This window comes from Haematobia irritans, chromosome 1, assembly GCF_050003625.1.
Source record: "Haematobia irritans isolate KBUSLIRL chromosome 1, ASM5000362v1, whole genome shotgun sequence".
NCBI lineage: Eukaryota > Metazoa > Arthropoda > Insecta > Diptera > Muscidae > Haematobia > Haematobia irritans.
This window is the reverse complement of record NC_134397.1, coordinates 134,323,670-134,339,730: the sequence shown is the minus strand read 5'-3', so window position 1 is coordinate 134,339,730 and position 16,061 is coordinate 134,323,670. Positions and strand designations below refer to the sequence as shown.

General features: G+C 35.3%; 2 protein-coding genes across 2 annotated transcripts; both read right to left on the bottom strand.

Moving 5' to 3' along the window:
* Positions 1-3,469: 3,469 nt before the first annotated feature.
* LOC142231813 (uncharacterized) lies at positions 3,470-8,653 on the bottom strand. Its single transcript, XM_075302461.1, has one exon. The coding sequence runs from the start codon at positions 8,651-8,653 to the stop codon at positions 3,470-3,472; it is 5,184 nt and encodes a 1,727-aa protein (XP_075158576.1).
* Positions 8,654-12,713: 4,060 nt separating this feature from the next.
* On the bottom strand, positions 12,714-14,726 carry Ipp (inositol polyphosphate 1-phosphatase). The gene is made up of 4 exons (XM_075291690.1): positions 14,540-14,726; positions 14,170-14,412; positions 13,787-14,063; positions 12,714-13,505 (listed from the first exon to the last, which is right to left on the bottom strand). The coding sequence occupies exons 2-4, from the start codon at positions 14,386-14,388 to the stop codon at positions 12,865-12,867; spliced, it is 1,137 nt and encodes a 378-aa protein (XP_075147805.1). The 5' UTR covers positions 14,389-14,412; positions 14,540-14,726; the 3' UTR covers positions 12,714-12,864.
* Positions 14,727-16,061: the final 1,335 nt, after the last annotated feature.

Below are 16,061 nucleotides of genomic sequence, written 5' to 3'. Positions count from 1 at the left end.
TATTGACCTTGTTAATAACAAAGTTGCAAATAGTTCTGCTGAGGGGTATTTTAATATTACCAAAAATATTATTTTAGAGGGAAACTTAAGACTACGGACCGCGGATTACATACGGAAGGCATACATTTATGTTCAAGAAAAACTTTTTAGAAAAAATCTCCAAATACGCAAAAGCTCCCTAAGAGGTATAATGAAATCAACGAGGAAGAAGTCTTTTGAAAAAAAAAAACTCCCAAAAGAGTTAAATCCACTTTTGACATGAACATTGCATGTGCTCAATTTGTTCGAAAATTTCAAATCTACCTCACCAACTGAAAACGAATAGTTTATACGCTTTACACAAATTCACCAATATATATAAGAAAGTAAAAGAATCAATGCCTGATGTTGCATTTCTTAGTGTGGCGGAATTTAAAAGTTTTGAAGGATGCGGAGGAAAATGAATCAATTAAACACCTCTTGTGTGAGTGACCTGTAGTTTGTGTAAGGCGTAAGCGAATTTTAGGAGCATATAGCTTTAGATTACTGGCGGACTTGGAAAACGTTAACTTAAGCAGTCGGCTAATGTTTTTGGAATAATCTGGATGTTCAGCAGAAGAAAATAATCGAATGGGTTCAGCGGTTAAAACTAGAAGTGCTCATATGTAATAGGTACTTTTAGTTAATGTACTATCACAATGGACTGAATAGTCTATGTGGGCCTGAAACTAAATCGGGCTGCCACTTTAAACTAACGTAACCTCTGAAGAATCTCATGATCTTTTCAATTCAGTTGTTGATATATAACTTTTCATTGTTGTCAAGATAGGCGAATCAGAAAATATTTATTGTGAATATGGAAATGTGCAGTGAACTAGCATCTTAATAACTCTGTTGTTACGCGTACTGTTTTGTTGAAACCCCATTTTGGGCAAAAAAAGTTGCATATCAAGTTATCTTTCACCATTTACAGTTACGTTACGATTCAGCACTAAACCGCGCCAAACTGTGAGTTTTTCTTTTGGATGCATTATACCTTTATCAGGCTGATCTTCACTCATAAAGCTACAATTCTTCTTATTTACGTACCCATTGAATAAAAAATGTCCTTCGTTGCCGAGCAAATTGTTTCGCCCGATGAACTTTGTTAGCAGAGCACGCATTTTGATAAAAAATTTCAATAATTTGCAAGCGTTGTTCGTTTCTAAGACGATTCATGGTTAAATTATAGTATTTGTTTAAAACAGTGTTGGAAAAAGATAATAGCTGAAAATCACAATTTATTAGAAGACGATTTTTATATAGAGGTCTATTAAATGTTTTCAGTTTGGTTAGCAATTAAATAGTTAAAGATCTAAATATCCTATAAAAAGACGCAAAAATGTATTGAAAAACACGTTCTTACGACAAAGCAAAAAAACTTTGGCTTTAAAGCGTTGTTTTGCTTGTTTAAACAAAGTGATAGCATGGTTAGGACTAATGGTCTATACTCCACAAAAAATACCGGAATATCCCTGCAAATTGCGACATGTAAAAGTAAAATATTAAAGAGTGGACACAAAGTTAACTTCAAAACAGTAAGTGTATATGGCAGAGAGAAAATAGAGTATAAACGCTACACTCTTGAGAGCTTAAAAATCCAACAGAGGATGAATATATCTATAATTACCAAAGAAGATAAAGACAACACTAAACTGCAGTATTCCATTGCAATATCTTGAAGAGGAACATTCTGTGATATAGTATTGAGTTTAGACAGTTTTTATAATAATATAAGTAAACTAAAAAAACAAAATCAAAAATATTAAAATATACTAAATTGTTGACAGAAAATCCTAAATAAATACACTCTCCGGATGAAGCTGAAAACCCACACCAGCGAAACGTCGAGAAAAAATAAAACGAAAACACATCGTTTTATTTACTAATAAAAAATAAATTAAAAATAACTGACCAAAAAGACTATTAAAAAAACCTCAAAACGTAATATAATCATGAGGGAGCCACCGTGGTGCAATGGTTAGCATGCCCGCCTTGCATACACAAGGTCGTGGGTTCGATTCCTGCTTCGACCGTGTACAATTCCTGATCGACCGTCTGGAAGTGGACTGTATTTATTTTTAGTGCAGCTCAGGAATCGTAAAATTATGCCAAGTAAAAATAAAAGAAATAAGAAAAAGAACAGGTTTCAGATTTCAAATGTTGTAACAGTTTATTGGTGTGTTGAGCTTCTTACCGGCTGGAGGACAGAATTCAAAGTGACCGAGTATAATAATGTAAGCTGACAATTGACCATTAGAGAGAGTATTTAAAAAAAGGAGTTAAAAAGAAAGTTGAAGCGAGACAACTAGGCTTATAGTACTAATAGATAAAAGCTTTTCTTTGCTTATAGCGTTGCCAATAATAATAAATTCAATGTTAATATTAATAGATACGTTAAGCTTAAAATTATTAATTCAGATTTATAAGTGTATTTCAAGTAATTAATTCATGAAATTCCAAATTTATATATAAAAAACGCAACTGTTAAACTAGGTTTAACATGCCGCCCGCCTTGCAGGATTGCAATGTTGGTAGCGACATGATCCGGAGACAGTCCAGCCAAAAATACTACTTTGAAGAATTGGCATATGTGATGACGTTTGAATCATTCCAGCTCTTAATATCCCAGACAGCTGATCGTTTGCTACGATTAGTTCAATATTAGTTGGATTGAAAAAGTGAGGGTCAGCAAGATCGATAATATGATCGAAAATTGTCCTCAATGAAGGCTCCGACGTGGGTTTGGGTAAAGTTGTGTTGAACTGAGGTTTAACCAAGGCGGTGATCTGGATTTTTACTTGCGGATCGTGGTAAGATTCCAAGTTTATCGTACAATACTCTTTATGATCTCGAACTGAAGTACTGAGATTTAAACGGTGAACAAATTTTTGCAAGACGACAGTCTGGACCTCTCCGCTGCTCATAAGAAGACGAACTTTCGTTGTTCCTGTGGATGTTACCACGCGAGCGAGTGCCGTAGGTACAAATACATGAGAGGATAGACGGCGGCTCAGTCTTTCATTAAGGTACTTTTGATGTCGATGAGATACACTGGAACTTCTGCGTGGACGAGTAATGTTATTAGTACACTTTCGACTCTTGATTCTGTTCTGAGCAATTTTCAAGGGCCGTGATCGGGAAACATTAGAAGAATTTTGAGAATTCGGTTGCTGAATGTTATCCACATGAACCATAGTATGGTGATTTTTGTTGCAAACTAAACATTTGTTCCGGGATGGACAAAAGTTCCTTTGATGGGCTGTGCATAGACAGTTAAAACAGAAACCTTTTTCTCGAATAATATTCCGGCGTTCAGCAGCAGACATCCTTTGAAAATGTGGGCAGTGTTTGATAAAATGACGCTTCTTACAAATGCGGCACATTGGTGTACTAGAGTTTGAGCTGAAATGGTAAGATTTATTAGGTATGTGAACGGTTGTGAGATACATTAATCTTGATCAATAGGAAGGATGCACAGTTTGATCAAAGGACGTGTCAGAATTCCGTTTTGGGTGCGTATTTCGGCAACGCGAACATTAGAATCTGAACCCTTGAAGACCTTTATCACTCTGCCTAAACACCATTCGTTAGGAGGGAGGTTGTCTTCTTTGATTACCACGAAATCGTTGGCTTTCAGGTTTTGTTGAACAGATTTCCATTTGTATCTCCTTTGGAGCTCACAAATGTATTCAGCCTTCCAGCGTTTGGCAAATTGTATTTGTAATGATTTCAATCTTTGCCATCGATTCAGTAACGTCAGGTTATCAGAATATTCTTCAGGGGCAGCGACTAATGCAGCTCCTCTTAATAAATGACCAGGGGTGATCGGTATCAAATCATTTGGATTCTCACTCATTGGAGACAGTGGACGAGAATTTAAAACACTTTCTATACGAACAAGAAGAGTGGAGAATTCTTCAAACGTAAACTTAATGTTTCCAGATACTTTGCGTAAATGAGTCTTCATACTCTTTACTGCTGCCTCCCACAGGCCACCCATGTGCGGAGAATGTGGAGGAATAAAATGCCACGAGAACCCATGCAGAGTATATTTATCAGAAACAGACTTTTGCACATTCTTCAAGAAGGTTTTGTACTCCGTGGCCAATGCCCTACTAGCACCCACGAAATTAGTTCCATTATCGGAAAACATCTTATTGGGGAATCCTCGTCGGCCAACAAAGCGACTAAAGGTTGCTAAGAATGCTTCAGTTGTCAATTCTGAGCAGGTCTCCAGGTGGACGGCTCGAGTGGAAAGACACACAAAAATGGCAGCATACCCCTTTATTAATTTAGCATTTCTAAGTCTTGAGGACTTCAACTCATAAGGTCCTGCAAAGTCCACACCTGTATGTGTAAAGGGCAAAGAAAATGTGCATCTTTCAGTTGGGAGGGATGCCATTATTTGAGTTCTAATGCGATGCTTGTATATAGTGCAGGTACGACATTGTCTTATACAACTTCTGATCGTATTTTTTAGACGTATAACATAGAATTCTTGTCGTATTGAGCGCAACATAACCTGATGTTCAGCATGTAATAGCATTTTGTGAGTAAATTCAATAAATAATTTACACAAACGTGATTTCTCAGGCAAGATTATCGGATGGCGTTCGTTATAACTCAGATCGGAGTTACCTAGCCGACCATTTACTCGCAATAGTTTATTATCATCCAGTTTTGGGTTTAACGTCAGTAAGCGACTTTTCGAACTTATTGGAAAATTATTTTCCAGCGACTGGTACTCAGAAGCATAATATTTTTGTTGAGCCAAACGAACAAGCTTGTATTTAGCAAACAAGATTTCCTCATGAGTGATGAAATCAGTAGGACAAGGTTTTCTTTTGCATTTGTTTATAAAACGATAAATGAAGCATAAGACTCGCAAGGCTCTTGGAAAGGATGAAAAACGATCTAATATATCTTCCAATTGTGTATCAGTATGAAAATTGTTTATTTTTCGCTCCAATACAGGTTCTTTGAACGTGGTAGATTTTGGCCAGAATTTAGCAGATTTTAACAGCCATTCAGGGCCATGCCACCACAGTGAATTTGTACTCAGTTCCGAAGCTGTACATCCCCGAGTACCAAGATCGGCAGGATTTTCATTTGTTGGGACATGCCTCCAAGTTGCATTCCCAATGTTATCAAGAATTTCTGTAATTTTATTGGCGACAAAAGTTTTCCAGTAAAAAGGTGGCTTATCTAACCACGCCAATGTTATAGTTGAGTCAGACCAGAGATAAATGTCTGAAACACGTAAGCTCATATTCTGACAAACAGATTTAAGCAGTTTCGATAAAAGAGCAGCCGCGCATAATTCAAGTCTGGGTAAACTCACAGTTTTTAAAGGGGCAACTTTGCTTTTCGCAGCAAGCAAATGAGTTGTTCTGGTATTTTCGGAAGAAATGGTACAGATATATAAACAGGCACAGTATGCTTTCTCAGAAGCATCACAGAATCCGTGCATTTCAATTTGTCTGTCGGGTGAATAATTGAGCCATCGTGGAATTTTAATTGACTCAATATCAGGAAAATTCAGAATAAAGCAGTTCCATTTCTCGAACGAGTGGGATTTGATCTCCTCGTCCCAGTCAGTCCCGTCGATCCATAATTGTTGAAGCAACATTTTCGCTGCAACAATTATTGGTGATAACCAACCTGCAGGATCGAAAATTTTTGCGACTATTGACAAGATCATTCTTTTAGTTAGCGGGCCAGGAGGAATAGTAATATTCGATACCTTATAGTAAAACGAATCAGTCATTGCATTCCATCGAATGCCCAATGTTTTGGTATCACTTGTGTCCTCTAGTTTTAAAAAATCTTCGTTTAGAAGATCCTCGGGGGCCATGTGTTGCAGAATATCAGGGTTATTTGCCGTAATTTTTTTAAGAGGAAACCCAGCTGAATTCAGTAAATCGATCAGTTGTAACAAGTAATATTTTGTTTCAGCGATTGAATGACCACCAGAAAGAACATCGTCGACATATATCTGGTGTTGCAATATGGATGAAGCAGTTGGATGAGTATCTTTAGCGTCTTCGCTCAATTGAAGGAGCGTTCTAATCGCTAAATATGGAGCACAGTTTACTCCAAAGGTTACAGTTTTCAAACAGTAATCGTTTATGGTTTCAGTCGACAAATTTCTAAACAATATTCGCTGAAATTGTCTATCATCAGGATGAACGTATATTTGGCGATACATCTTCTGGATGTCACCATTAAAAACGTATCTAAAAAAACGCCATCGTAAAACAACATTCATCAGATCGTTTTGAAGAATGGGTCCAGTATGCAGGATATCGTTCAAAGAAACTCCAGTAGTTGTTTTCTTTGACGCATTAAATACCACTCTAACTTTAGTGAACGCTCGCTCAGGTTTCACTACAGCATGGTGTGGTAAATAAAATGAAAAATATTTTGAATTCTTAGAGACTTCAAAACTTGAAGTGGGCTCCATATGATCTAATTCAAGATACTCAGACAAAACTTTGTTATACTCTACAGATAATTCAGGCGATTTTTGCAAAGTTCTTTCCATGCGTAGTAATTGACCCATAGCAGCTCGTCTGGATGAACCGAGCGCTATTTCAGAAGGTAAATCTTGCCGAAATGGTAATCTTACAACATATCGACCATTTGGTAAGCGACTGGTAGTTTTAACGTAGAAGTCTTCACACCAGTTGTCATTATCAGAAGGTGGTCTCGATGTGGGAACTTCTTCCAATTCCCAAAACTTTCGAATATCTTCATTTAGTGTTTCATTGGAGTTCACCCAAGATGCAAATGTTGAAACAGTTCGAAGTTTTGGGGGCCCACTTATGACCCAACCAAATTCAGTATTTTGAGCCAAAAGACTTCCAGCTATGTTTTTCTCTACACCAGATTTTATAATGGAAGGAAAAACGTCGCTTCCCAATAGCATATCTATAGGACCAGGTTTGTAGAAGTTTGGATCTGCTAGATCTAAGCGGTTCAATTCATTCCAGTTAGAAATGTTGGTTGGTGAACTTGGCATCAAATGCTTCAAGTTGGAAACTACTAACGCAGAAGTGTGTACTTTAAAGTCAGTTTTGCGAGATTTCAGAACAATATGGCAAAGTCTTGAAGAATTTTCCAAGGTAGTGCCGCCAAGGCCAGATATCCTCGTAAAGGATTTCTTGGTAGGAATGCCAAATTGTATTACCAATCTGTTTGAAATGAACGACTCCTGAGAGCCTTGGTCTATAAAGACCCTAACAGTAATATTCATTCCCAAATGCTCCAAATCAACTAAAGCGGTGGGCAAGACTGTTCCTTCCCCAGAATTAAGAAAATTTGATTGGACATTTGGGGTCATTTCAGAATAAGCAGCAGCCGACGTAGAGGGCTCATTCTCATATTCAGTTTCTACATGAAAAGTTGTAACATTAGTTCGTGGCGCCTGTTGGCTTCGAGCCTGAGCCGAATCAGGATGCAGTAATGTATGATGCCGTTGTCTACACTTCTGACACACATTATCACTTTGACAGTCTTCAGAAAGGTGACCATAACCCAAGCAGTTTTCACACAGTTCATTATCAGTTACGAATTTTCGCTTTTGTTGAAAAGACCAATTCTTAAATTTAGAACAAGCGCGAATGGTGTGGTGTTGTTTACACACTTTACAGGGTTTATACTTTTGTTCAGTTTTAGTGTAGTAAGTCTGAGACTTTTGCGTAACAGGTTGAGGAACCGATGGTTTCCTCATATCAGAAATGGATTCCAACATATCGAGCCGATTTGAAATAAAATCATCAAGTTGACTCCATGAAGGCATGTTCTTGTGATCAGTCAGTGAATTCTCCCAGGCCGCTAATGTTTCATCGGGTAGTCTTGATGAAACCCAGTAAACTAAAATAGGGTCCCAGGATATCACTGAAATATTGTAAGTCTGCAGGACTGAAATACAGTTATTTATCGTATATTGGAGATTTCGCAGAGCCTTTCCTTTCTCCGATGTCACACGCTCAGTTTCAAAGATTTTTCTCAGTTGATGGTTAATGAGAATACGTTTGTTCTCATAACGTTGTCGGAGTGCCTCCCATGCTAGGCTGAAATTATCATCAGTAAGCGCAAACTGTTTGACAATCCGATTAGCCTCACCGCGAGTCTTCGATCTCAAATGAAACAGTTTTTGAGCGGCAGACAGTCTTGGATGTTTTATATATATTGCAGAGAACATGTCTCTGAAGCTAGGCCAGTTGTCATAACCGCCGCTGAAAATCTCAGTGTCGCAAGGAGGGACTTTTACTGAAAAGCCAATTTCTTCAGAAGGTGTATTTTCCCTTCGTTCACCAGGTTGCGAAGATATTTCCATTTTCCTTCGCTCTATCCCCATTAAATCCAAAATAGAGGTTTTACATGTTTTGTATGCCCTACATGACTCATTGAATTTGGAGTGAATTGCCTCTCTCTCTTTGGCCGAGTGTTTCTCCTCAGTGGTCATTTCGGTCTCATATACTTGAGTCAGTACACCCCATCTACGTTCTAAATCATCTAACTCAACTTGAAGGCTAGAAATCGTGTGCTCAGCCACGTCAATGGTTGCAAAGTTAGCACAGAAAGTGACCAGCTGGTCCGAAAAGAAAATAAACTTTTGCGATGACATGGTGTAAACCGAAAAATAATACAAATTCAATATGCACCAACAGAAATTCAGTAAATAGAAGTGACTTCCAACTCACTTTCCACAAACAGTCACTTTGGATATAGAGATATATTTACCGAAAAAGTTAAAGACTCTCAGATTTTCAAAAAAAAATAGATCACCCAAATTTGTATATGAGACTCACGCGAGCAAATCGTCCAAAAAATAAACGAAAATATCAATAAGCAAATGTAATTCAAGTAATCAAAATCAAGAAAAACAATTTTTTTTTTTTTCAATTTAAATTTAGAAATACTCAAATACATTAACTCTTATTTCAGTAGAACTTACTTAAGAGCTGTAATATTTTGTGCCGAAATGTTGAAAATATTTCAGGAAATGATGAGATTGAATTGTGATATTGAATCGTGGAGCGATTATCAGATTAGTGTAACTGAATGCAAGTATTTCTTAAGAACAAACTTTGCTTGTTGTTTGAACTTGTAATCCAAAATGATACGGTATTTTTTTTTTTAACATACAAAATTAGAATTCTCCAATGCAAGTAAAATTTTCTTCAGAATACAATTTTCTTCAGATAACGTAATTTTCTTCAGAATAAATTGTATGAATTTATGCTAAAAACAAAAAAAATCGATGCCCCTTAGGCAAAGTGTTCAGCGGTGATAAAATATATATTTTTTATTACCCTCCTTTTGAAAATTGCAAAGTTTTTGCACTTTCCCTCAGTGTATTTTTTTTTTTTTTTTTCTCAAGTATTATTTGGTTCCTTTTTTTTCAGAATTCAATGATATGTTTCTGCAAAAAACACAACATCCACAATGTTATGCTGATAGCCACTATTTGCTCGTGCCCGTATAAATAAGTTTATTATAATATGTAATAATAAATTAAGTAATAAATAAACAAATCCAGAAAAGTAACTTTTATAATGTTCGGTATTACAATAATAGCATTGAACTTAACATGTATCATGTACAGTGCATTTGCATATCAGTAAATGGAAAATGAAGTTTTCTTCAAATCTCATACAACTTACACATCCAAAATCCACTTTAACTAGACTTCAACTGGTATATGCCATAAAAAAAATTCCAAATCATCTTTTGGTAGATTTCAAACCTAATGTGAATGAGTTTCAAGAAATTTTTCAGACCAAGTTCTTGTATGGCTCTCGAAAAGTTGCAATAAAACGGAGCGAAATGAAGATGACAATGATTATCGCCAATGATTTTATTTTACTTTCAGTTAATTTCCAGTTTCATGAGCAGGAAGAATTTGTGAATTGTAATCAGATTTCCAAAATGGCCACACAATTCCGATACATTAAACACACATTCTGGAAATTTCAAAAATGGAACTCAATTTTGTTCACTTTTCATTTCATTTATTTGCTCAATTTCCCATAAGACAGTTTATTTCCTTTTACATATATATAAATGTCTCAATTATTATGTGTATGTGTAAATTAATTTGACTCAGCACTGATTCTGTGCAAACTTGAAACTATAGGAGCCTTTTTTACTAATAATAGAAGAGAATATTTTCCATAAGTTTCGGCCAATGAAAAGTTACGAAGATATAAAAATCTATCTTCACTGTAATGACTTTGACACCGTCGTAGTCAACAATTAATTCTCATATATATCTTCCAGTACGAGTTTCGTATATTTTTGATATTATAAACCAAATTTCATTTTTCAGTATTCTCCCAGTGTGCCAACTGATGTCCTGAGTCTTAGTAAAGCCTTAGCAACAGTATCCTAATATCAGGCTTTAATTCAATGTCAGGTTTACAGGAAACAATTATTGAATTTAGGATGATTTTAAATAATGACAATTGTTGTTGTTGTTTTGGTCTTTGACCTCCTTCTCAAAAATATAATATTAAAGTTTATTATATTTTCTTTTTTTCAGTGTAATGCTGATTCAAAATATCACAAAAATATTTTTCCCTTCAGTGTAATGCTGATTCAAATTATCACTCTAATAATCTGACTAAATTGAAAAGACACATTAACGGTCCCAAAGGTTTTGCTCTTGATTCCAGAAAACAAATTTCAATATGTACGTTTTTCTTCATATACTATGAAAAAATGATGCTTTAAAGTATCAACATCGACCCAACGTTCCAAATTCAGACTCGACTGTAATCATAAATTAAACTTTTTCAAAATAAAGCGTCGATAAACATATATTTTTTAATGTTTTTTTTTTTGTTTGTAGACTAGATAGATGAAGTTAACAACTTTAAACGACTTCTTTAATCAAGAAGAAATCCAGAATTATTAAACCAAATTGTCCTTAATGAAACAGATTTTCTTTCATGTAAATAAATGTCATTCTAAGTCGAATCACTTAGACACAAGAACCAACCCACTTCATTGACAAGGCAATTGATTTTCGGACAAAAGAAAAAACTCTTTCTATCATAGAAATGTGTTCACGCAAATTTCGTACACCGAGAAAAAGGTCTGTTGTAAAACTGATGCTAAAATGAACTAATTATTAGTGCACAAATTTTACTTTGTGTTAGTTCATTCTTCAAATTTTGTTACAAATTTTCCCCAGTGCAACGATATTTTTTTTATTCCAAGTAAGACTCAAAATTTTATGAACTAAATAGCAGTAAATTTTCAATGGCGTACAAATTAGTTCAAGTTTAACTAAACCAGAAGAAGCTTTTCATACACTTCTCAAATATAGTAAGAATGAAGTACAGCGTCAGGTTAAATTGGGAATGATCTGGCGCTTAAGATTTTCGCTTTAATTTTAGTTCATTTTTTTCCTTTTCGAGGAAGATGAATTTCGTAAATGGTAATCAAAATCCAAAAATGTCAGAAAATTTCCGTTAGTTTAATGAATCTCAAAATACAATTAGTTAATACAATTTAGTTAATTTTTCGCACCATATAGCTCATTTTCCCCATAATGTAGTTTACTTTCTTCTTTTCTTGTGTATTTTCCCTGATCTGAAATAGTTGGCCTCGTGATATTTCTTTTCTCTAAGTGTAGAAAGCTTTTTGGTTTCGATGACAATTTTCGCACAGTGTAAGATTAACAATATAGAAAAACGAAATTCTTAATTAAATCGTTCCATTAAAGGGCATGGGTATATAAAATTCGATAACAATTGTCGCACAGTGTAAAACCAACAATATAGTATAACGAAATTTTTCATCAAATCTTTCTACAGTGAAAAAACAGTGAACCCATCAGGCAAGACAACTTTCGATTAATTTTAGAACATTTTGAAATTTTTTAGAAAATTTTAACTGAACAGTTTTACAAGCGCTGGCATCACTCCGATATGGGAAAAATAAGTAAATATTTTTCGACAAATTCAAGAAAATTTATTAGACATAACTAAGCTTTTCCACTTGTTGAAGAAAACTTTGTAGTTTTAAGAGAAATCTTGGAGTTCAAAATTGCAAGAATGTCTTTAGTGCCATACGAGGATAATGATGATGGACTTATGTTTGGCTTACATTATTATACTCGGTCACTTTGAATTCTGTCCTCCATCCGGCTCGAAGGACCATGTACAATTCCTGATCGACCGTCTGGAAGTGGACTGTATTTATTTTTAGTGCAGCTCAGGAATCGTAAAATTATGCCAAGTAAAAATAAAAGAAATAAGAAAAAGAACAGGTTTCAGATTTCAAATGTTGTAACAGTTTATTGGTGTGTTGAGCTTCTTACCGGCTGGAGGACAGAATTCAAAGTGACCGAGTATAATAATGTAAGCTGACAATTGACCATTAGAGAGAGTATTTAAAAAAAGGAGTTAAAAAGAAAGTTGAAGCGAGACAACTAGGCTTATAGTACTAATAGAAAAAAAAATAGAAAAAAAGTTTTTCAACGGTGGATTATCCCACCTATGTAATGCTGGTGACATTTCCACAGCAATGTGGAACTCCGCTCGGACTCAGCTATAAAAAGGAGGTCGCTTTTCATTGAGCTTAACAAAGAATGGGGGCATTGGTTACACATGGTTAGTTACTCTGAAGTTTGGTTAGGTGCCAAACCATCCATAATAAAATGTTCACAATGTAAAAAATAATTTAGTACATACATATTTATTCTTATAAATATTTTAAAATAGATATCATCAAAAAATATTTAGGAATATCTGGACCAATTCAACAAATAAACTAAATATCAACACACCACATTTGGCACGTTATAACGTTTCTCTCGTTTGAATTCATTTAACTCTCTGCTAATTTCACCAACAACTCATCAAACAATTTCATATCTCTAACCGCAATTAAACCATGACTATTACATTTCCAATCCCCATTATTTTGATCCTCTCCAGCATTGTACTTCAATGGAATAGGTTGTTTTTCTTTAATGCTCGTTTGAAATTCAATAATATCTCCATTTAGTGAACGCAATATGGCCTGTGGACCACAAGTATCCCATTTAAATGTTGATCCTTTACTGAGAACATAAACGTCCACTTCATTGGTAATTACTTTAAGGGCTTTATGTCCCGCACCGGCTGAGAAAGCAAATTCATAGCCAATTTCAAGCATTTGTTGTAGTAGTTCGGCTCGTTCTGAACTTGAAAATATTCCCAAGAGACGTCCACTCCTCTTTGGTGAATTATTTAAATTGGTACTATGGGCTTGAAAATTTGGCAGAGCTATTCCCCAATATAGCGATGAGTTGTAAACATTTTCATCGATTTTGTTGTGAAAAGGTTGACATACAATGCCAATCACTGGTACGCCGGTATTGACTTCGTAAACACCTATGAGGACTGTAACACAATCCAATCCAGTTGATGTAATACCAGGGAAATTTGTAAACATTGTATCACCCGAAATGTATTCAGCCGTTGCATCTGAAAAAAATAGGGCAGGAATTTTATATCATAACATAAATAAAGAATACTAAAACAGATTGAAGATATTGAGATACTCCAAATGTGTGGTGGGTATAATTTTCAGTCTCGCCGCCAATAAAATTCAATATAAAGATACTAATAACAGCAAACAATAGTTATCTCCTTCTATCTTCTGAAAATTAAAATTAGCTTCGATTTCTTAATTCAATTTTATTACGAAAAACTTTGAAATTTCTATAAACGATGAATCGCCAGGAATGAAAAAAAGTAGCTCTCACCAATTGGATCTATCCATACTCCTAAATTCGTGTAATCCACATCATCATCTGGTAAGTCTGGTATGTCTTCTGGCTGTTCTTGGTCAAATGTTATCTCACGATGAACTTCGGCTGCTAAAATCCTAGCAGCTTCCTCATGACCATTTCGAAGAATGGCAAGTAAGCAAGATTCCGTATCGTCTTGAGTTGGACCCACTATAATTCCCACAGATTCTCCATTGGCATTTGTAAAATGGGGTGACTCTTCACCTTGAATGTGTTCCTTCATTTCAGGAAACTAGATATGGGGAGATAAATCAAAGTAAGTATATACAACTAATACTATTTTTAGAATAAACACTGGCAGCCACAACAATTGTGGGTGTTTTTTTCTTTTCACTTACCTCTGCACCCACATCATACTTTATGGTCTCCTGTATCAGAACATCTGCTAGTGTTTTGAAATCATGTTCAAATCTTGCATTCGCTTCTTCCCCCGTTTTTTCCTGGACCAAAAGTGATAGTAAAGTCTTATTCGAACGGCAGATACGAGCAATATTAGCTGACTTCTCAGCAGCGTTGATGAGGCTTCTTAGTAAATTTCTCTTGCTAGCGTCACACATGCTTTCGGTCGCTTGTGGGATGACCTTAATTGTATGGAAGGGATGGGTAAAGTTTTTTTGTTTCGCAAAACAATGGACATAATGTTTTTTGATTGCGTTTAATTAAATTACGTGTTTGTATAAACAATTTTCTATTTCTCACTCGACTCACCTGCAACTTCTCCAAGAATTGAAAGTAAATTGGATTGAATGGAAATCAACTTGTATGAAATAAATAGTTCGAATATTGAATATCGAAGTAACACTTTGTTCGCCTTTACGTTGCTTATCCAGAAATAAGAATATGTTTCACCTGTGTGAACTAAACTAAACATGCTACATTTCTGCTACCTATTTTTAGGCGCTAGTAACAAGTGTTGGTAAACGTTAACATAGTTTATTTTGGTGTTGTAAAAGATACTAGAAATATTTGTGTGGCTATAACAACAACTTTCAAATGGACGTGATATTTTAAACACATGTTTCTCTATGTCGAAAAAGGGTTATTGATCTATGAATTTATAATCAAAACTAAGCTGCTTTTTTAATTTTGGTGGATCGATATTCATAGAAACAGGTTGTTGAAATCGGGTGTATATCTACTTTAGCACAAGTGGTCCGTTTGCTTCAATTAAGCCAGGTCATAGATTTTTTTGGAACATGAATTGTTATGGACCATATTTTGTCGAAAAGATCAACTTTCGCAGTTTCACTATTATCCATTGCACAAAACAATACCTTACAATTATGTGGAAGAAACATTGCACAGAGTTAGGTTAACATGCTGCCAAAAGTACTTTCTCGAAAAATTGTTTACCTGAATGTACTGTTTTGCTTCCTTAGCGAATTATTTTTCAAACCAGTTTTTACGAACGGGTGCACTTTTCTGTACGCACGGCAAGAGTTTTTTTCTAGAAGCTTTCTCCAAAATAGTGTAGTTTCATCGGAAAACTCAATAAAAATGAACCCTATATGACACTAAAGCCAATTTAATTCTCTCCCAATTCATGGATTTATTAGGTTTTGAGAAAGTTTTCTTGACTTTAATAATTTTGTGTACGTTAGTTAAATGAACTAAAAACGATCGACAAATTATACACAAATGAAGCACCATTATTTATCAAATTTGTGTCTCCCACAACATAGTTCAGAATTTCTTAAAATTTGTAAACTTTTCTAATAATTCGTCCATCATGAATTTCGTATAAAGAAAGTTTTGCAATTTTTAACTCCAATTTTTATACCCACCACCATAGAATGGTGACGGGGGTATAATAAGTTTGTCATTCCGTTTGTAACGCATCGAAATATCGATTTCCGACTATATAAAGTATATATATTCTTGATCAGGGAGAAATTCTAAGACGATATAACGATGTCCGTCTGTCCGTCTGTCTGTCTGTCTGTCTGTCTGTCTGTCTGTTGTAATCACGCTACAGTCTTCAATAATGAAGCAATCGTGCTGAAATTTTGCACAAACTCGTCTTTTGTCTGCAGGCAGGTCAAGTTCGAAGATGGGCTACATCGGTCCAGGTTTTGATATAGTCCCCATATAAACCGACCTCCCGATTTGGGGTCTTGGGCTTATAGAAATCGTAGTTTTTATCCAATTTGCCTGAAATTTGAAATCTAGAGGTATTTTATGACCATAAAGAGGTGTGCCAAAAATGGTGAGTATCGGTCCATGTTTTGGT